Here is a 22564-nt window from a genome sequence, read left to right as displayed (position 1 = left end):
AGTAAGCCACATGACTCAACGAAAGCAATTTTAAGTTAACTTCCAGTGTTGTCATTATTCCAATAGCAGATGTCAAGCTCATTCAGTTTATTTCACTGCAGCTGAAAGCCGGCTAACGTTAGCTAGCTTGCTGCTACATTTCCAGTAGAGGAAACTGAGGTTAGCACGTTTGCCTGGATATTTCAATTTAAGTGAGGAAACTACTTTCGTTGTCAGACTTGGAAATATGATTGCTGTAAAATGTCATTTGAGTGGTTAAATCTGTTGTACTCAACAACCAAGCTGGAGTGAGTAGATGTTAAAAAGTTGTTGACAGATGTCAAGTTTCCCAGCTAAAGGATGGCTAACTGTTAGCTAATTAGCATTTACTGTCCAGCACCTGTGAAGTTAAACGAAAGGGGTTTGTACTGTCTGTGATATCGGTGTGATATTTATGCTCAGCCGCAACAAAAGTAATTTTTTGCTATTTGGCAACATGCAAATTTTGTCAACTAGCCTACAAGCTAACTCGAGTATTGGGTTTAATTTCGCTTTCGTCCCTCAGTTTTATCCCAGAAACTCCAATAAAACAGGTTTAGGCGGTTAAATATGAATTTTTTTCAGTATATATTCGTCGACTTGTGGTGCGCTGGTAAGTTTAATTTTTCCATTTAGGGCAGCAGAGAGCATTCCCTCAGAGCTGGTCCAAACCAGCCATGGGAAACTGACACGTAGCTCCAACTTTCTTGCCCCCTGTAATCTCTCATTCGGCGTGGTTTTTTGTGTGGGCTGGGTCCTCTCATTCATGTTTCAGTGTCAAGATGGAAATTTTACTCTCAAGTTAAGCCAAACATAACCTTACATAACGTTTTTTTGCCCCCCTCATATGTGGGTTTGCATGGAGAGGGGTCAGCAGACACACATCTTTCTGCCTGCCACCTTCAAAAATCATGAGAGGACTGTTTCTTGCTAAATGTTAGTATTTAAATCAAATTAAGTGTGGAATATTTTCTTGTATATTGTTTACTATAAGGCAGCGGCTGGTATGAGAGACCCGGCATGTTATCCTTGAGTGAAAATAGCACATTAATTTAGTCATAATGTTACCTAACATATTTCAGCATTAGTTTATAAACTTCTAGAAACTGTAATGCATCACAAATAAGTTGTTGGAAGTGTTAGCTGCGCAGAAAGGTAAATCTTTTTGCCATTTCGCAACTTACAGATAAGTATATCAGTGATATTAGCTAGTAGGATTGCTTTATGGAGATAACACTTATGTCTTCTTTACTGTTCTGTGATTCTCTTATTGTCAAAGAGCCAACTTGTGTACCAGTTTTCTTTCAGCTTACTGACCAGCAGTGCTTAGCTGTATTGAGTGGTGTTTTATGCTAATCCTAGCTTTTTGCAACTGTAAAAATAAAAAATCCTGGTTACTTTGGCAACTTATTTGGCATCTCATGGGGAAAGAAAAGACTTTGAACAATTTGAAAGTTTTTTTAAAATAATTTTTTAGTTTTGTCACTTTAACAAAACTCCCTCTGTTCACCTTACAACAATTAAATGACTTATGCCTAGTTGCAGCATCGTGGAAACAGGAATTCTCCTGTAATTCGTTGCCCATTTTACATTGAAAGCACTGAATCCAGAGTTCAGAGCCAAACCAACAGCTAGACTTTGTGGTAGTTGATTTGGAGGCAATATTTTTTTTTTCTGACACTTTTCCCCCTTTTAGATTTTATTTTGAAAAACATAATGAACCGGCATATTACCCAGGTAGAATTATTGAGTGGTGACAGATCAGGTTTATGAAGTCGCTATCTCTGGATAACAGTGCAAAATGTAAAATGCCCGAGATTAACTTCTGAATAATACCCAGGCTGGTATTGAGCAGAATCTCCGAAGACATTTTGACCTCACCACCCAGACAATGATTTACATCAGCCATGGCCATGTTGGAGCCAAATCTGAGCAAGTAAACAGCTTCTGTGCCGGCTGATGTGCTGCATCAAATGGAGTGTAAATTCAGCTTTAAGGAAAAGCTGTCATTTACCAAAACAAAAATGAAACCAAATCCTTTCTGTTGCCTTGCACATCTAGTCATGTTAGTGCATATTGTTTTGACAGCTCTTCATAGCAACATTACTTGTGTATAAATAAAAGCACATTTATCTCGGTATTGAATTCTGTGGAAACGTGATTATGCAGCTCATTCATAAAATGAATGTCGTCTAACGAAAGCTTTACAGGCTTTGGGCTGTTTTCTTTTTTTTTTTTACTTGTATTACAACTACTTAGGGTTTAGAAGTTTTCTTTTTTATTATATCCCTGTAAGAATTTAATTGCTGAAGTTTTGCTGCCCCTCTCTTAAAAAAAAATGGCATCCCTTTGAAACGTGAGAATGTGTTCCTGTAGTTTCTCTTTTCGTTCTTCATGGCTCATCATACTGCAGAAACTACCGCAACAGCTCTTCTGTGCTCCAGAGTTGTCGGACGGTTGGTGATGAACAGCGGTGATTTGATGGGTTTATCTAGCTCACATCTTAGATCAACAACGGCCAGGGATGCTCCATGCAGACACACTGGAGAGTTTGCAGATAAAGTGTTTGCTCAGTTTCGTGTAAATGCCACAGTTGTCAAACCGAAGTCTATGCTATCTTTTTTGTTTTTTTTTGTTTTGTGTTCAGCTACGTTATCACCTGGCATGATCTAAGCCTGGCATTTGAATGACACACTGTCACCATGGCTACGTGCCATCCGAAGCTTCTACCTCTATAAAAGCTCAATCTTTTAGATTGCCGTATTTCAGATTTTGCTGCACTGATATTTGTAAGTTTAAATGCAACTTGCATCTAAACTGATTTTTGCATAATTTTAAAAATTGTTTTACTAAAAAAAAAAAAAACTTTTTTTGCCTAATCCAATGGAAATGAAAATATCCACGACTTGCGTCTTTCTTCTTTCTGTCTGTCAATAATTCTTGGTATTTTTGTTTCAAATATGTTTTTTTATAGCTAAAATAATTTAGTTGCACTGCTGATTTGTCGTCTTTATATTTTTCATTTGTTGTCTTCTCTCCAGGTCTTGTCGGGATGTGCCATCATTGTTCGGGGCCAGCCTCGAGGTGGTCCGCCCCCAGAGCGCCAGATCAATCTGAGCAACATCCGAGCGGGGGCCATAGCCCGCCGAGCAGCACAAGGCCAGCCCGACACCAAGGACATCCCCGACGAGGTAAACCGATTTATTCCTGTGATTTATTCTTTAAATTGGCCTTGCATTACAATGGCAGTGCATCTATAATACAGAGCAATTGAAAAGTATTTAAACCTCCAACTTTTTTTTTTTTTTTTTTTTTTTTTTTTGTTGCTTTACAACCACGAACCTGAATGTATTTTACTGAGATTTTATATAAAGGACAAAAACAAAGGAGGTCCAAGATTGTGAAGTGGATTTAAATTATTATTGTCGTTGCCTGGATGATTGTAACACATGAACATGCTTTGGTCGTTTTCAATTGACAGTTGTTTTTGTACCACTTTTGTACGCACATGCATGTCGTTTGATGAGGAGAAGAGGGTCTGCAGCTGTGTAATACAATTTTACCTTTTTTAAATGGAAAATAAGTTATGTAAATGGTTATCAAAGACACTCGAGTCAAAGCGCAATTTATACCTTGAAAGCTAAATTAAGTTTTATTTACTACTAATCACTCATTCAAATAATAACCGCTTTGCACATTATGATTTGATAATCAGCTCACCATATGGATCAGAGATTTTTAGATGCATGGTGTGGGAGTTTTGCATTAATGCCAGCGGTAAGGTCAGGTCTTGACCTTGACCCTTTTAATTTAATTTCTACCTGCAGTGCACTTTGTACTCGGAAGGAATAACAACAGATATTGTTTCAGAGAGAGAGAGAAAAAGTAGTATTGCAATGCGATACGTTAACATGAGCACTTACTGCAATTAGAAAATACTGCTACACCCTTCTTGCTTTTGAACAAATAAGTTCTCTTACTTGTCTTGTCCAGTGCCTGATTAGGTTTCACTTCCTAACATTTATTTTTCTTTTTAGCCCTGGGCCTTCCAAGCCAGAGAGTTTCTCAGGAAGAAGCTAATTGGCAAAGAAGTGTGCTTCACTGTGGAAATCAAGACCGCCATAGGCCGGGAGTACGGCATGGTCTACCTGGGCAAAGGTGCACTGTGCATGTTCATTTTGCACCATTTGTTTCCTAGAATAAAATCATGTTACTTGAACATAATCTTTCTCCTTGTTTGCTAAACATTTCTCCATGCTTGCCGTAGATACAACAGGTGAGAACATTGCTGAGTCTTTGGTGAACGAAGGCCTCGCAACAGTCCGAAGGGAAGGAATCAGAGGAAACAAGTAAGAACGTTGAGCATAAAATATTAAAAGCTGTCAGTTTGTTTATTTTGCTTTGGATGTTGATGCACGAGCATGAAATTTCACATGCAGGAATTTCGCTGGTAGCTTGGCTGGAGAAGGGCGATTGTCACTTCATCCCACAAGTTCTGTCGGAAATTAATGGAGGGGGACCAATGTCACCTCTTGTTCGTCGATCCCATCACCATTAAAATCCATCTATACATCCCTAAGAGGCTGTAAATATTACATCAGGGAGTCATCATTGAACTTGAGTTTATAGTATATTCACAATGTACACGCTGTTTAAAAAACTTCTAAGTGATGGTATAAGAAACCGTTCGTCTAAACCCGAAGGTTAGGGTTCTTTAATCTTTTTTTTATAAAGCCGTTTTAAAATACTTCTTTCAAAAAATTCTTCATCACGACAGGAACAATATTAACATCAAAGTTATTACAATAATATTGGTTTCATATGTTCAACATATAAAAACTGAGCATTGAAATTGAACAGATCAGAACTGCGCTGCAGGTCTGCCTAGATTCTGGCACACTGTATTTGTTATTGAGCTCCAGATACTTTCCTTGTTTTATGTAGTATAGTCAAACACACAGCACTTAATCATCTTGTGTTTTTAAGACTTAAACTTTTTTTTATGACTGCAAACATTCAACTCCTTTAATCTTTTTAAATATAAAAGCTCTATTTTGCTTTTAAGTGTACTCTGGAGTGATTATTTAGCACTTTGGTGCTTTTGCCATTTTAAGGATTTATATTAACATTTTTTCCATCAACACATCCAGGTTTGTGATTCATTTAGTGTTTTTACACTTATATTGACCTAACTGGTTGATAATCTCTGCATCCAGAAACGATAGGTTTCATAAAGGAAAACTTTATCAGCAAAATAATATTGTTGCATCACAATTTAGTTGTGTAATACACTAATAATGAGGCCTTAGTCATATACTTTAAGTAAGACTTTATTGTATCACCGAGACTGAATGTTTTTACCTTTAAAGCTTTAACTTCTTCAACCATTTATGTAACAAATATAGGAAATCGCTTTTGGCAGCAGGATGTAAGCTTGTATTTCCTAAAGCTTAAGGCAGAACAACCTTGCAGAATCTATTGGGAGAAGTACTTAAGTCCTCAATTGGCTGACTGAATTTAGATGGAGCCATAGTATCCCAGATGGTGGCAGCATGCCCCTACTGCTATAATGATATCCCTCTGAAACCTTTTTTTTTCTGCCACATTGCCCCAATGCACTAATCCTATAAATACACACCCCATGCTATATGACAGAGTACTGTATGTCTCCCCCAGTGGCGGTATTTGCACACGACACACATTACAAGCAATTTGACTCATGCTGCTGCATTTGTGTCTTCCAACATGAACAGAGATGGTGTGAACATTTTGCCCCTAATGAAGCATTTCAAGCAGCCTGTCCAATGGCCCATAACAAGCACTAATGTAAATGATGCTTTAAGTGTAAGCTGGCATCATTTGGCCAAAGGGGGAGGCCCATTACTCAGTGAAGACTTAGGGTCTTTGTTTTCCCTCAGTGCGTTTTCCTCCAATATCATTACTCCTCGTGACTTGCTACGTTGATCACCCTAACTGTGATGTGGTGATAATTATGGAGGTGATGATAATGGTGATGGCTTCGGACAGTGCAGTTAAACATGTGCTTAGAGGCCGGCTGCCGCCTGCTAACGCGGCCAGGCAATTCGCCCGGCAAGTTGCCGCGGGGATCGTGCACAACTTTGTGTATTTACAGATTTATACTGATGCACACTTGTGTCTTTAGCTTCGAGACATGACACGTTCATAATGCTTTAGAACAAGGGTTGTACCGATGCAGATACTCACACTGAACAAATATGGCTCATGCTTATTACTTTAATCAAAAGCAGACTCTGTTATCTCTATGCACATGTATTTATCATTTCAGCCGAATGCTATCGCTAAAAAGTATTAAGCTAATCTCTTAAGCAGGTCATAGCAGAACAGTCCAAGAATGAGTGATAACGAGCAGGATTTACAGATCATTTATCTGTTAAGGATTGATGGACTATGCCGTTTTCAAAAAGTCCAAAGTAAATAATGCATTCAGTTTAAAAATGACTGTGGGATTTATAAGATGAATTTCTAGCATACAATTGATCCATCTTGGATCTAAAATATCCAGGCCTGTCGCAGTAAGCAATTAATCGCATAAACTGAAATGAGCACAATAATTTTTGTTTTGATAGCTTTTGAAGGGCAGTTTTATTTTCAGCGATTTCCTAATCCATTTCATTTATGATTTTTGTTGCATTTTTATTTCCTCTGATCTTTTTATGCTCGTGTTTTATTTTGGATCTTTAAAATGTCTTCCAGTGTTGAATGTACTGTGCAAATTTGCAGTTTATTAGTCTTTCACAGGGTGAGCTTGCATTATTTTGCTATTATTGGTGTGTAAACTTGAAAAGGGTTTCAGTTATTGTTTATTGCAATAATTACTGTGACAACTTACCGTTGAGCTAAATCTGTTATCGTGACAGGCCCAACAACATCCGGAATGGTGTTCTTTGGAAAAGCTTAGCTTTTTAGAGTTGATCACTTCCTGTGACTGCTGACATTTTTAAAAACCTTTAATCGATTTACTGAGTTGCCTTTGGGACCCAGAATGTTAATTTTAGATAAATTAAAACTCCAGGCATCAGGCTTGATGGGTCGGTTTATAGAGACGCCACTCACCGATGCAGGAATGAGGTACATTACCGGGGCTACCAACTTTTATTTTACACAGTCTCCCATTGCTCCTGTTTAACTAGAGCCCCGGAGGAGGAGGAGTTGGTGGCTATAAACACTGAGGGGCTGAAAAGCTTTCATTAAAGTCTCACTGTTCAATTACTCTGGAACTCTTGTGCACAGTTTGGGGGGGAACATGGCTTCCTACAGCCTCCTTAAACAACACAAAAACAACAGGAAGCGGTAAAAATGTTTTATCTGAAGTGCGTTTGGTTCCACAAAGGAGCCATACGGAGATGAAAGATGGAGTCCATAGAATGGTTTAACTGGAAAGTATTTCTGCTTGGCCTTTGCTGGAATAGATTTGCTCTCTACTGCACCTTGTCGACCATCAGTTTGATTTGAGCCACTGTAGTGGAGGGAGTTGCTGACAGAGAAGCCGGTGTAGCTGCAAGAAGAGATATGTTTACTATCATCAGTCTCTACAGAAAAGGTTATTAATTTTTATTTAAGAAATCTGATTTTGAATACTCTACATCTATGCTAGGACTTTGCAAAATCCGCCTTCCTTCCTTCCTTCCTTTTTTTTTTTTTTAGCTTTTCTGGTTTCTTTCACTATATCTTTTGGAGCTTTCTGTTCCTGTTTGGCGCTTTTAAATATTTAAGTAGCTTAGTTCTTACGTAAAGTTTGACCATCGCTGCCAAGTCAGCAAGAAACTGTCTCAGTTCAGTTCAAAGTTTGTTGTTAAATCATAGCAGTGAGCAGAAAGAACTTGACTGTATTTTGGGGAATTTGCCCAAAAGCCCAGCTGAAGCACAGCATCGAAATCTTTTTCAGGTCCTGATAATAAAAAGAAAAGAGGATTAAAAATATTTGTTTTCCTAACCTTTATTCCCCATCCCATTGTCTTGGTGTGTTCATTCACTCAACCATTCATTTGTCCATCATTTTTCCCTTTGTCCACCTTCAACCTGTCCATCAATTTGTTTTTTTATTTTTCAATTCCTTCATTTAGCTTCAGTCTGTTCAACTGTGCTTCTGTTTATTCTCGTATTGTCCATTCATCATCACTTCATCCATTTGTGTCTTTTTCTGTTTGTTGAGACAAATGGACAGTCCATGCATCTAGCCATTTCTCCATCTGTTTGTCCATTACTTATGCATCTGTCTGTCCAGTCATATTTTTATATTTACAAAGTTGTTCCTTCATCGATCTTTCAATTTATTTCTGTTTTTTTGTCCATCTATCCATCATCGTTCTGTCATTGCATCCGTTTCTCAGTCTGTTTTGTCCCTCAGTTTGTTTGTCCATTTACCTCCCGTCTGTCCGACCATCTGAACTGAGAACTCTGGGAAATCAGAGTCTGGAAAAGTGTAAAAATTTCAACATGAACCATTCATTGTGACTAAACACAGGCAAACTACGACTTTCAGAAAACAAATGAAATATCATCAACGCAGTCTTTAGTTTTTGCGACGCCAAACTGCTGAAACTGTTGTGCAGCTTTTGCTGGTTGAAAAAGCAAAAGCCTGCTGGCCATTTAAAGTTGTGAATAATTAAAGCTTTACAAGAGCCCCGAAAAGGCATTAAGCTGCACAATTAAGGAAGCCAGCATGGAATTAATTGCGGTGTTTGCAGGAAGCCGCGTTTGTGCTGCTGGTGTTGTCTCGTCCCTAAGTGCTCAGATACCTTTTGTTTTTAGGCAGTTGCTCATCAGTTTTTGATTTTTATTAGGCAATTATCTTCATACTTTAGAATGATCTTTCTTTGTGTTTAGTTTCTAAACTGGCAAAAGTTTAATTAATTAATTATTTTTCTAAGTTTCAGTATTAAAGGTTCGCCAGCAGTTGTTCTACAGTCTCTTTGGAGATTTGACGTTAATTGGATTTAAAAAGCCTGTCCACATCGCACGCAAGCATCCGTTGCAAACATTCAAATTCTATACAGCCATTGTGTGAATAATTAAGATGTTTTTGCGTTCCTTTCTTGTTTTCCTTTCCAGTCCTGAGCAGGCGAGACTCTGTGAACTGGAGGACCAATCAAAGGCGTCCAAGAAAGGCATGTGGAGCGAGGGCGGCGGCACACACACTATCCGCGACCTCAAGTACACCATCGAGAATCCCCGCAACTTTGTGGACTCCTTGCACCAGAAGCCCATCAACGGTAAGGAGTTCTGACAAAGGCTTGGATCATTCTTGTAAGAAAACAAACAAGGCAAAGGAAGTTGGTGCATAAACACACATTAAATTTTTTTTTTTTTTTTTTTTTTGTCTGTAAAGATTTTCTTGTAAGACATTCAGCCCTGTTACACTTCACAAGGCCATCCTTTAATTCTCATCTCCAGCCCGCTCGAGGTGCAACGCTCCACTCGATTTATTTCCAGACGATTGCTGGGAACGGCGGCTCAGCTCATTTCACAACTCTTTAATTGAATGGAGGAAACGAGCAGCTGATGGCTTTTCTTCTCCTTTCATCTCTTGTTGCCGTTCGTTCTCGTGAAATTCAGGGTCATTTTGAGATCAGATGGAATTATCCGGCGCGGGCGCTTAAAGTGTCCAAACGGACGCCGCGGCAGAAAGCTGAAATACCCGCGGAAAAAGTCCATCTCAAAATCTTGATCCGTGTAAGGAATACTAATTTAAATAGTTGCCTCAACATTCCCAGAGTTAGCTAAAGAAGTTTTGAAATCCATGCAAACATTTCTAAACTCATTAATAATTATGAGCGCCTTTTTTTTTTTTTTTTTTTTTTTTTGCCGACGTGTTCATATCCTTTGAGCTCTTTCATAGCACAGACCTCAGTATATTCTGTTTGGATGGTATTTATTTTGATTGGCCAACATAATAACTAATATGCATTTGCGTCCTGTCCAGCTGAGTCAGTTGTTTGTAGAACCACATTTATCTGCAGCTGCAGCTGTGTGTTTCTACTGGCTTTGCTTGTAAAGAGACTGAAATTGCTTTCAGTTTTTGCAGAATTTAATTACATTATTTGGGAATGTTGGTTCTTCTTTTTTGAACCTTGTTTCTTCCTTAGATTCAGGTCCTGACTTTTAGTCAGATTTGCCTCGATGGTAACCGCTGTAGAAATTTCCCTTTGTTTAGCTGCATTCATCTTGCCATCAACTACAAAAAAATAATCCTAATATCGTAATGCTGCCACCACCAAATATAAAAATGGGAGTGGTGCGTTTAGGGCTATGTGAAATGTTACTTTTCTTTTGTGTGTCCATCAGATGGGAACTTCAGGCTCATCTAACACCTTTCAGTCAAAAATCTGCTTTTGTTTAGCAGCAACTGTATACTGTCTGACAGGATGATAATGATCTATTTCTGAAATATAATGTCCATTAAAAAGCTGAACTTACCAGGATATTTTTTTCTTCCCTTGTCTTGTTCACCCATTTCTTCCCCTCAGCCATCATTGAGCACGTGCGAGACGGCAGCGTTGTTCGTGCCTTGCTGCTCCCAGACTACTATCTGGTCACCGTTATGCTGTCTGGTGTGAAGGTAAGTAGCGTTGGATGTACTTTAGGATTTTTCAGTACTACTTTACTTATTTTAGTTTTTTTAAATTACTGAATAATTGCACATGAGGAGTAACGGCACTGTTTCTTATGCTCCTCCTCGTCTGCTTTGCTTTGACTGATCCGCTAGTGTCATATCTGTGCAACTCAATTCCCCATCCGTCTCTTTCACCCAGTCGAGCCTTGCCAGTAGACCACTCAGGATAACTAATCTTTCTCATCTCGTACTTGAGGATATTAAATCTATTTTAAGGTGTTCTTTGTCTCAACGCATAAAGGCTTGTCTGCTCAATGAACATTTCATTCATATGTCTGTTTTTGTGCTGCTTTCAACAAAAGATTTAATATTACAGCTACATCTGTCAGGATATTGGACAAGCACAACAATTTGTTTATGCTCCCTGTATGTACAAAATGCTCCTTTACTTGTAAATGGTAATTGTACGTAAAGGATGTAATTTTACATACTCGGCTTGTTTCTGGTGCGACTGCAGTGTCCCACGTTCAAAAGGGAAGCAGATGGAACAGAAACACCGGAGCCGTTTGCAGCAGAGGCCAAATTCTTCACCGAGTCCCGGCTTCTGCAGCGAGATGTTCAGATCATTCTGGAGAGCTGTCACAACCAGATCATACTGGGAACCATCCTGCACCCGGTAACACCTAGCGCAAATCAGGCCTCAGTGTTGACACTGGTAGAAAACTAGGCCTTCTGTCTTGTGTGTTTATCTGTGGATCTTTCTCCGTCTCAGAATGGCAACATCACAGAGCTCCTGCTGAAGGAGGGCTTTGCTCGCTGCGTGGATTGGTCCATGGCGGTTTACACCCAGGGACCTGAGAAACTCAGAGCTGCTGAACGGTGGGGATGTTTTAGACTTCATGTTTGGTTTTATTGTGATTCTGATATTGAGCAAAAACAAACAAAAAACTGTAAAACATTTTCTATTTGAAATACTCAAGTAAAAAAAACAAAACAAAACAAAAAAAAAAGACAATATAAAACAAAATGACAGGTAGTTTTATTATGCTTAGATTCACTGAGATCAATTTTTATCTTCAGCTTTTTAGCTGCCAGCCTCCCTGACCAATATCGGCCTTTTTTTTTATTGGCAGTTTTCTTTTTTTTCTTTTTTTCTTTTTTTTTTTTTACATCTTTACGCATTGAGGTCCTTTTGTTCCTAAGCAAACTGTTAATTTAAGTAAGTGATGGGAGGTTACTCCAACCAGAACAGCTGGACTTTATATTCAGTTCATCAGATTCCCTATAGTTGATGCTTGGTTTGTGTACAAGAAGACAAAATGTTGAAATTGGATCCAAAAGTACATAAAATGGTATTTTTTTCTAATGTTTATGCAGTCTGGTTATTGCAGATTGATATTTTTGACATGTCCTCAAGCATATGTGTTTTTAAACCGAGTTGTACGGGATAAAAGTCACTGAAGTTGGGAAGAGTTTTAATGCTGCTTGTGGTCCCGTTCTTCACAGAAACGAAGAATTTGAACAGGATTGTGTAGACTTTTAGAAGCCAGTGTATCGCAGGGCAACACAGAGACAAACAGGACAAACAACCATGCACACACACACACACACCTAAGGAGGACTGCAAGGCATCAGTGCTACCAGCTGCGCCACTGTTCAGCCCTGGGGAACCCCACCCCTGTTAATTTATAATTAAAAAAGTCAAGTTGTACACAGTTTCAGTTGTGCTAGGATTATGTCAGCTTTATTATTGAAATTAGTTCTCCTCACAGATTGCTCTCCATTAATCCTTTGATTTTTTTTTTTTTACTATCTGACTAAAATGTATTTATTTATGTTTTTTTATGCTAGGTCTGCTAAAGAGCGCAAAGTCCGCATCTGGAAAGATTATGTGGCACCTACAGCCAACTTGGACCAGAAGGACAGACAGTTTGTTGCCAAGGTAAGATCCTAAAGTGCCACAACCTTATTAGCGTTTTCTGGCACTTTATATATTTTAATCTTTAGCACTTTCCCATTTTGTATTAACTTGTTACCAATAAAACTCCCCCACGGATACGCTTCAATAAATAAGTTCCAGTTAATTTAGTTATATAGCTCTGGGTTACAACAAATGTTGCCTTTTGTCACAATAATAAAAAATAAAAAAAATCAAATAAATTTGAACATCAGTAATTAAATTCAACAAATAAATTTCACTATTCCTTCCCACTCCTTGATATTAGGAAATCGTAACGGTGACGCTAAGTACCGGTTCTGACATTTTTTGACGTTTTGCGTCTTGAACAATATCCTCTGTGTCATGTTTTGACATTCACTGCCGTGAGAAAACATCACACCTGGAATAAAACCAGCAACAGATATTGAATTCCACAAAATCCTTTGTGATATCAGTATTGCACATAGTAATATTAGTGATGTTTTTTTTTGCAACGTCTTTCACAGCACTACTGGCGGATTTCAAAAATGAATTACTGAGAAAATAAACTTTTCAGCGATTTTAATTGTAAGCATATGGAGAACGGTAAGATGTTTAGTAAATATATTCAGGGTAGGAACATTGTGGGGCGAAACAATAGCACTATCATCATGCTGAATATGAAGAAAAACGCGGCAGCCCTCGAAGCTATTTTTCGGGGCAAATGGTCCTTATGTCAATTATCTATCTGTAACAGCATCGCAGTGTGACCTCAAAAGCCAAAAATTCAGAGATATTGGCTTTGGATGTTATAGACACAGCCTTGGGCACAAAGAAAGGTTCTTAATATCAACTACAGATGGATGCAGTTCCCTCTCGTTGTCCTAGCTTATGGATTCAAACCTGGGAAGACTGACTGCTTGATCTGTTTTGGTGCTGTGGCCTGATGCGATCATCTCCCGGAGATGACAAGTTATCTTTTCAGACTTGTCACTTTAATGTAGTTTAGCAACTGTAGCTGCAAATCATCAGCGTGAACTCGGTCCCTTCTGTAAACATTTTTATAAGTTGAAACTGAGACCTCATTATGTTCAGAATGTTGAAGGGAGGGGGGGATAAAAAAGCATTTTATTTTCTTCCTAAAGCCTGCATTTGGTCTGTGTTCCCCTCCCTCTGTACCCTAAACTTTTTAAGACCCTGAAAAATTCATAGCCAGCCGGAGGGTTACATAAAAGGTGTTACTTAGGCAATCTGCTTGCAGAAGGGTTTTAATAAACTGCACACACAGAAGAAATCCACAAAACATGGACAGAGTTTATTTTTTTCTCTTATTTGAAATGAATAAAACATTTCCATCCTTTGTGTGGGCTGCTTTATGTCTTAAAATGATCCTATAAAAGGGGTTTGATGCCGGTGTGGGATGGACTGGTCATTTTGGTGTTTACATCAACAAGAGGCACTGGTGTTCTTTAGACATGCGGTCTTGATGGCTTTCAAAGTTTTTGTCTGCAAGCTGAGAAACCTTTAACTGTAAACGTCTATCTTTGTTTATAACTCTGCGGCTGACAGTTGTCATTCAAAATATCACCACTGATAAATCCGTCGAAAAACTAAGTGCCCGATCGATGGGCATAGGATTACTCAGGCATGTTATTACTGCACTATATTCACCCCAGTGGCATTTGTCGCTAGATAAACCTGCAGTGTAAGGACTCTCAGAAGGACACGTCTATCCATCAATCCCGTCATCATCCAGTCCTCCTTTATCCACGTCCACTCAACTTTTCGCTTCTTATTGCCTGAGTGACGGATAGATGAAGAAGCGCAGAAGGTCTGATTCCCACGAGTCTCTCTAGCTGATGATTTTTTTATTTTTTTTTGACCTTGTCATCTGTTTTGTCTTTTCTGGCTTGAGGATACAGATGTAGGCTGTTGTCTTGTTCTCCCCAGGTAATTGCTGACCTGCACAATGATGTGTGGGTTAGCTTGTTTTTTCTCATTTTAAAACAAATTGTCAGTTGTATAAAAAAAATCTGGATGGAGGCAAAAATAATGCATTTCCAATGCAAAAATTATCCACTAGATTAAAAAAAAAATGCATTTCGATAAGTTTTAACTTATTAGGAACTTTTGGATCACCAACCTCATAATGATAGAAGGATAACTGGAAACGGGGAAGACTGAGACGGAGTTGTGATTTGCACGATTTAGTAACCTGATGTTGATTCTTAACCCCAGTCCTGACATTTTTTTTTCTTTTACCATCAATAGAAGTATGTTCCTGCTGCAAGTAGGTCAGCCTTATGTTTGGTCCAGAATATGACCCTGATTCACGAACCATGGTGGCTTGATTGTAAAAAGTTTTGGAGGTTCCAGTTGGACATGTAATTAGCTGTCCGTTCCAGTCTGTTGTGCCCTCTCCATCACTGGCCTCCATGTGTTTTCTGTTGCTGACTTATCCAGAATCCAAGTGGTGATCTCAGCAAAGCCCCAGGTGTGTTTTTTTTTTTTTTTTCTGCAGCCAGAGTAAAAGCACAGCCCACCGAGGAACAAATGTGAAATAAAATAAAACTTTACTAAATTGAACTTAAATGTTTCTTCTTTGATGACTAGGATCCATTTGGATTACTTGTAATCTGTCGGTAGACTTGAGTCGGCCGAATTGAATTGAACAGGAGGACTTTTGTTGAGTGCATTAGCTGCACTCTGTTCTGCAATTTAACACCTACTACGACTGACATCTGTGTCACATTCATGGAAGGCAGGAGCTGAGTTGTATGGATAAATTTAATCATGTTTTACCACAATTTACAGCAAAATGTATTGAAAAACCAACATTCATTTTGCCTTCAGAGGTTTAACCATATATTACATAGTGATTTTTCAGGCCTGGTTTGGCCAGTTTGCAGGTGAATTAAATTGTGTAAATAAGAATGTTGTCCCACTGAGCTCTTATACAGCATTGAATTGGATTAAAGTTATACAGACCTGGACAAGTAAGAAAAATGGTTACCTTTCTCTTGTATCTACCCTTTTCTCCAAGCTTTCCACCTCCTGTTCATCTTGAATTATCCATTTCTTTACCCATCAGTCCTTTTACAGGTGTATCCATCTGTTCTTGCATCACTGCATCCATTTATCCCTCTATTAACCCTTTTGACCATAAATCCATCCATTTCTTTCTTCCTTCCTTGCTTCGTCCCATGTTTGTATGCTCCATACCTAATGCCTGATCAATTTTACAAACATCACAAGATATTCGTAAAACCAGATGGCCAAACAAAAGTCCAGGTCCACCTGAGAAGTTGGTCTCAGAAACTTTTGATGATTTGTTTCATTCAGGATGTGACTTAGGGTGGACGTACCTGGTTAGTGGGGTTTATAGCTGCCTCTTTAAAGAAATTCTAGGAAAATCAGTTTTTCAAGCATTATATAGAGTTGTGTTTTTTTTCCCCTCTCCAGAATTTACCCACAGTTTTGTTAGCCACTCTTTTGTTCCCCTCTGCCCGGCGACTACACTGAAGTCCTCATTACGCCCTTGGAAACAATCCGAGTTGATGTGCAGCCCTGTAATCGGGCTGACAAAACCATGTCCACTGGCAGCAACACAGAAACTCAAAGCATAGTTGTTTCTTTCAGATAAGGTGATATGACTTGAGTAATGAGCGAGTCCTGGCTAGGCCTTTACTTCCCCCCCCAGAGTAAAAACTAACCTAATAGATTCAGGTGTCAACCAACACATTTCCCTGACAGTCGCCAAGATCCCTCCTGCGCAGTGACTGATCCTGGCTGCTGCAGTTGTCATGTCCTCCTCTGGCAGAGGGTGGCAGTAGATCTCCACCTCTAGCATCAGATTAGACAAGTGAGTCATGCTGCCAGCCTATTTGTCTTCTCGGCCCTCATGGCAACAACTTTCTGCTCCATTTTCCTATCTATTCACCATCTTTTCCTCTGTCTCTGTGCCTGTGATATTTGCACTGAGATTACACGCCATCTCCCTGGCTCACTCGGTCTTCCCGTGCGTGTTGATTTGTCACCCCCCCTCCACAGACTCTCCACCCCCCGGTCCACCCCAGCAGCTTCCTATTTCGAGTCTCTCATCTCGCGCTCTCGGACCGATAATTAGGCAGTAAAAGCTAAACCGTTTTTATTCTGTTCCTGCCACATTCTCTCTCTTGGACTTTGCTTGCTTGGGCAGGCCTCAAAATGACCTTGTTACAGTGTGAGGCTGGTGTGTGTGTCGCTGTGTGATTCGCATGCCACCCCCCCAACCCTTGCATTTACTCATTGCACCTCCTCTCCCCCTTCCCAGTCTCTCTCCCTTCTGCTCCCTGTGTCTCTGGATCTCTCCCACTCAGCTCAGTGATTAGTGTATGATGTATTTTGGCTGCTGTTGTGGGCAGCCTATTTAGCATGTGGGTTGGTCTAATTTCTGTTCTCTGGTGGCAAATGCAAAGGCGGTCTTATTTGCTTCTGCAGAATAATGAATTTCTTGATGAGCCTGACACACCTGGATCCGTGTCTGAAATTTGTGTTGAAGAACCTTAACTTTTTTTCTCTTTCATACATAGTCTTTTTAATTTAGCACTACTACCACAGCCACACTCACACTCACACACACACACAGACACCCACAACCAACCACATGGCCCGAACTCCAGTCGACGCATGGCTCAAAGCTGCATCTTTCAATTTGCGGACTTTAACCTGAGCGCAACCTACTCTTGAGCTGCAGTTAGGCTGATGATGAGTGAGGCCATTTAAAGGAGGAGTGGGTGGCAACATGTGTAGAGCGATTGATTTCGCAGTCTCCAGCAAGTGGCCTACTTAAAGGCTCAGGGTTTGGATGCCGTTTCCATCTCAATCACATTGCACCCCCAATCTGTCTTGTTACATGAAAAAGCACATTTATAGAGTGGGTTGAGTTGGAAATCTTTTTTTCTTACCCCCAATATAGTTTATAGGGTGTCTGCATTTCCTTAAGTCTTAAAGTCTTGCATTCATATAGTTAAAATGAAGGCCTTATAATGTATTAAATAAAAAAAAAGTATATTAATACATTTCTCAAAGGTATATTCTGTCAAAAGTTTGAGTTGCACTCACACTTCTTCCTTCTTCCGCTAACTAGCTACTAATATATTCTTGCGAACTAGCTAGACAGCTTTTCTGCATTTATCATGTTTTTTGCCACTGGCTCGCTTCGTTTGCCAAGTCATAATGCAGCAAGATCCCCCAATCATCCCTTGTATTTATAGGTTTTTTGCTCTTGCATTTAATTCCAGGTCGCACTGAAAAACCCTTAAATTTGATTTGCTGAAATCTGTAGACACCCTGGTTTCTAACATTTGTTAATGGAACCTATTTCTGATTCCCTGTTTGAGGCTTATTGTAATGGAATGGAGTCTATTGTCCCTACAAATGACCTAACTAGTACCCAGGTTCCACCTGAGCTGTTAAGAAGATTTCAGACTGGGTCAGACAACAACCAGAGTAAAGAAAAGTGTTCCTGTAAAGTGATGAACATCTTCCTGTCCACTGTGATTCTTTTTTCTAGTTAATCTAGTTCATTTTTCTAGAAAATCCCTGTAAAATGGGTAAATTTGATGTTGTAATGCAACTAAATGTGAATAAGTCCAAAGACTATGAATACTTTTGTAAGGCACCATGGTTACTCTTGCCTGTCCGCCTTCCAGAGGATGTTTGTTTCTTTTTAAGCCGTTTTTTCTCTTCCACTCTGTCTCCTCATCAACCCTCCCTGCTTCCAATCCCCTAGATAGGCGAACGTCCTCGTCCTGTCCTCTAAACCTCGCTGCCCTGCTGGGAGGCCTTAGCTCACTTAGTCAGTCAGGACTTCACTCCATCTTAACTCACTTTCGGTGCCTTCTGCTCACGATCCAGCCACACTGTTGTCCTCCTCCTACTTCGGACTGAATCTCTTCCTCTCCATTTATCCTTTTCGTGCTCCTTCACTTCCCATGTGTCTTTCAGACTATCTGCTCACTCACTCACTCAGCAGAATGCACTGCTTGTGTTTGCGCTCCTCCACTTCCCTTCAATGCAGGCCTGTGATGACCCCAAAGAGTGTGTAAATGTATTTGAGATGAAGCATTTTTTTTTTTTTTTTAAATACTTTCTTAGGTTCTTATTGGTGCTTCTCAGACTTGGCTGCTAATACGGCATCCTGAGTTTGTTTTGACAAGTATTGCCTTTTGTCATTGCAGGTGATGCAGGTGGTCAATGCTGACGCCCTGGTGGTCAAGCTCAACTCTGGAGAATACAAAACCATCCATCTGTCCAGCATTCGCCCCCCGAGGAACGAGGGAGAGGTACAGAGAAACCTGTCAGACTGTACATATGATCACCTTTACACACACTGACTTGATGCTTTCCACTTTTTAATATACAGTCAATAATATCCTCATTCAGAGCCGTTTCTCTCTCGATTCCCCCCTTTCTTTCACGTGGAGATCCTCTGTCTACAAATAATTGATATTAATTTTGACCACTTGGTGGCACCCTAAGTTGGGACACATGCAAACACAGTAAAACACTTGCTCACACCCAGTGGTTGCAGCACTGCAGAGAGTGAGGCTAATCGATTTTTTTTTTTTTTTTTTTCCTACCACACTCTACATCTTTCCTTCGAATCCGCTCTGGACTGTGAAAACACTCGTACACGGGCCCATACCACTGACCATGTGACGCTGGGGAATGCATATTTATTGACACAGATGGAAAAAGCTGCGTCTACGCAGTGATGTCGAGACACAGATGTCTACTGTGTGGGATGTCTCTTGATCATCCGTCTATTTTTTTATTTTTTGTATTATTTCCCCTTCGAACTGAGCTTCTGTCAAGACTTTAGAGTAAAATCTTTGAATCCCTTTTCGTCTGAGAGACTTCATTAGCAGCATGTTTACTTGGAAAGCGATCAGCGGCACCTGGAAAAAAGGTGCAAATGTTATGCATATTTAGAATCAGTTGACGCTATGTTTGGTGTGGTATTAATTCATGAGGAAGTCATGCTTCTTGTTTCTGCCGCTCCTGTTGTAAAAGTCAGCTTGCACAACATCTGTCAGAACTCTTCTTGTTTTGTGTGTGTGTATTTTAATTGTTTTTAAGTTCCTCCTCCTATTCTGTGTTGTTTCCTTTTCATTGTTTATTCCCTCCAGATTTTTTGTTTTAATTGTTGCCCTTTAGGTTTTTATATCCCGCCCTCATTACTACTCCTTCCTTCTTGCTTTTTTCACTGCCATTGTTAGTGCCTCTAATCATTAAGATGCTGCTTTGTATCTTCCCTTGCCTTTCATCTGTTTTTCTCTTCTCTCTTCTTCACTGTCACTTTCTCCCATCCTTTCTCCCAGGGGATGCACACTGCGGTTAGGATGTTGACCTGCACCACTGCCCCTTTTCTGTGTTAATTCTTTCTCTTTGTGGTTGTCACAAGCTTTTGGGTAAAAAAAAAAAAAAATTCTCCCTGTTTAGTCTTTCTCTCTTATTCCTCCGAGCTCACCGCTTGTCCTCATAACTCTTCTGTCCTAGTTTTAATTTTTAATTCTACTTTTCTACCTTTCCAGATTTAATTTTCCATTTTCTTTCATTTTTTTTCTCCCTTTTGCATGTTGTGTTCCATTTTTCCGGTTCTCAGTGTTACTCTTTATGCTGTCTGTCACTCCGTCTTTTCCTGCGCCAGATGCTTCAGCAGTATGTGTTTTGTGCTTCATTACACTGTCGTATGTTGCAGGGAGCTCCGGAGAGGGGAGCCCAGATGTGAATCTGATGTGTGTATTGTATTGCTGTGACACTGGAACACTTGTGTTCTGCTATTATTTCACCTCATGCATATTTATTCGTGTGGCTTTGTTTCATCAGACTGCTGCACGGATATAAATAAGACTAATCCGGCAATGAAAATGTAATTTCCAAATATATAGACGGTCATTAAGGCACCTGATTGCATTTTTATCTGATTAAATAGCGATAAAGCAAACAGATGCATACTGGAATGCTTTGCAGTTTTTTGTTTACATGTGAATTTATTCTGATTTAGTCACTGTTATGACTGCAGATGTGTTCCCTTTTTAGATCTTACATTGTGCATAAAATGTTGCAGCCTTTAGTGTTGTTGTTTTTTTTTTAACAAGGGTTATACATGGTGCTACTGCTGGTGTTGTTTGTTAGCTAGTTATTTTTGTCTGAGCTAAAGAGCTCCCTGCCTGTCTGTACTGCTGTTGGCTCAGCTTTGAGTGTTGTCGCTATGGCAGCAGTGCAGAGTTATGATAGGTTTGCAGATGAGACCTTTTAACTGGAGCTTTCCTGAAATTTCTCTTAATCGAGCAAAATATGTGTTGCAAAAGTTTTCATACCATTTTGCATTTTTTTGGTCCGTTTTATATCACGGCTATTATTTTCTTTGTTGTGGGATTATTGCAAAGCAACACATCATTGTGGTGCAGAAGCAAAATGGTACATGGTAGCGTTCTCGTTTTAATCTGAAAAGCTTGACAGGCTGTTCCATCTAGTCCCCCTCTACTCTGACGCCCCAGATAAAATCCAGTACAAACAGTTGCTGTTGCAGGAAGACGGAAAATTCAAATAAAAACATTGAAGTTTGAAGCCTTAACATGACAAAATGTTGGCAACTTTAACAGAGCACCCTTTTTTGCATTCAAGCAAAAGGCAGTTTTTGTCCGGTGTCATTTCGCAGTGGGGTCTGTGCCTGGCCACTAAATTAAGTAAGCCGTTGCTGGATACAAGCTTAATTTCATGCCCTGTCCGCTCACCTTTACAGATGCAGATGTAATGTTTCTCCTTCAGTTACCGGAGGCCATGGTGGACAGCGTAATCTTCCTTTTATTACTGCTGCATGAGTGGTTTTGATAGCCAATAAAATAATTGTAAAGCATCTCCAAATCATCCGCAAAGTATCCGCAGAGAGACGAAAACGCGCGGCGTGTTTAGCCGGAAGCTGAGGGCTGGGCCTTATGAGTGTCAGGTTGTAATAGCTGTATTTTTGTTGGCTTTTCAGCCGTGGGGGTGACTCTCATCTTAAGGTCAAGACAAGAGGAGGTCACAGCAGGTATCTTTCAGCCACAGGCGCTTCACGCACCGACATCATGTTGGCTAACATTGTCATGAGCGAGGCAGTTTCTCCCTTACAGTGCAGCAGATGGACATAAAGACATTGTTGCGGTTTGAAGCGCGGTTTTCACACACACACGCACACAGACACACGGAGACGTGGCTGTTTAAGCTTGGTTAGGCTTTGTCAGGAAACATCTTGAAAATTGGCGTCAGACCATACGCAAAGATGGGCTCAGCAGACAAGCTGTACAGTTTCTGTGTTTATAAAGACATTTCAGGCGTGTGCGTTCTAGCTAATAAATGGGGTGAAACGAAACAAAAAAAAATAAATAAATAAAATGGCTCGGAGAATTAAAAATGTGAGAATTTTGTTAATATACTGTTTATGAATATATGCAGATTTGTTTGGATGTCTTCAGGGATTCTTGTGCCAGTTGTTTTTGGCTGGATGTGTGTGTGTGTGTGTGCTCTGTTAGACGGTTTATTCCGCAAGCAAACCCATTTATGTGTATATGTGTGTGTGTGGTGTTTAGGCCAGATGCAATGTACCACTGCACTGATGAACTGTGACAGGTCCTGCCAAGCCCCTCTCCACTCCCCGTCTCCTCTGGTTCGTTTTAGTCTCCCAACACCACAACTCTCCCCTTCTCTCTCATGACTATACTAATTGTGCTCAGACTGACAGATTAGTGGACCAATGGTGTGTGCCTGCAGGAAAACATGGGACACAAGTGTCCTCACTTGCTCTCATCGCTCTTTATCCTCTCAGTCTTTTTTTTTTTTTTTACCCCTGCGTTACCATAATGGTATATCTTCAGATGTGAGATATTTTTAACTTGAGAGTTGAAGTCGTCATTTTTCTTTTTTTCCTCTTCATCCCCCCCCCCCCCCCCCCCCTCTCTCCCCGCGAAAAATTTTTTTTTTTTCAATTTTGCCAGGTGCCATGGGTG

At 39.9% G+C, this 22564-nt stretch overlaps 1 protein-coding gene across 1 annotated transcript in view; it reads left to right on the top strand.

Moving 5' to 3' along the window:
• Positions 1 to 22564, top strand: part of snd1 (staphylococcal nuclease and tudor domain containing 1) — a 190478-nt gene that overhangs the window by 371 nt on the left and 167543 nt on the right. Inside the window, exons 2-10 of the mRNA XM_015028139.1 lie at positions 3060 to 3209; positions 4056 to 4176; positions 4286 to 4367; positions 9112 to 9272; positions 10527 to 10618; positions 11130 to 11288; positions 11385 to 11491; positions 12464 to 12554; positions 18752 to 18856. Coding sequence (XP_014883625.1) covers positions 3060 to 3209; positions 4056 to 4176; positions 4286 to 4367; positions 9112 to 9272; positions 10527 to 10618; positions 11130 to 11288; positions 11385 to 11491; positions 12464 to 12554; positions 18752 to 18856 — 1068 coding nt within the window. The remainder of the gene's footprint in view (positions 1 to 3059; positions 3210 to 4055; positions 4177 to 4285; positions 4368 to 9111; positions 9273 to 10526; positions 10619 to 11129; positions 11289 to 11384; positions 11492 to 12463; positions 12555 to 18751; positions 18857 to 22564) is intronic.

Source organism: Poecilia latipinna, unplaced genomic scaffold (genome assembly GCF_001443285.1).
Source record: "Poecilia latipinna isolate Pla-1442-1.1 unplaced genomic scaffold, P_latipinna-1.0 Scaffold115, whole genome shotgun sequence".
Taxonomy (NCBI): Eukaryota; Metazoa; Chordata; class Actinopteri; order Cyprinodontiformes; family Poeciliidae; genus Poecilia; species Poecilia latipinna.
Note: the sequence above shows the minus strand (reverse complement) of the source record. Positions and strands in the feature narration are given on the sequence as shown.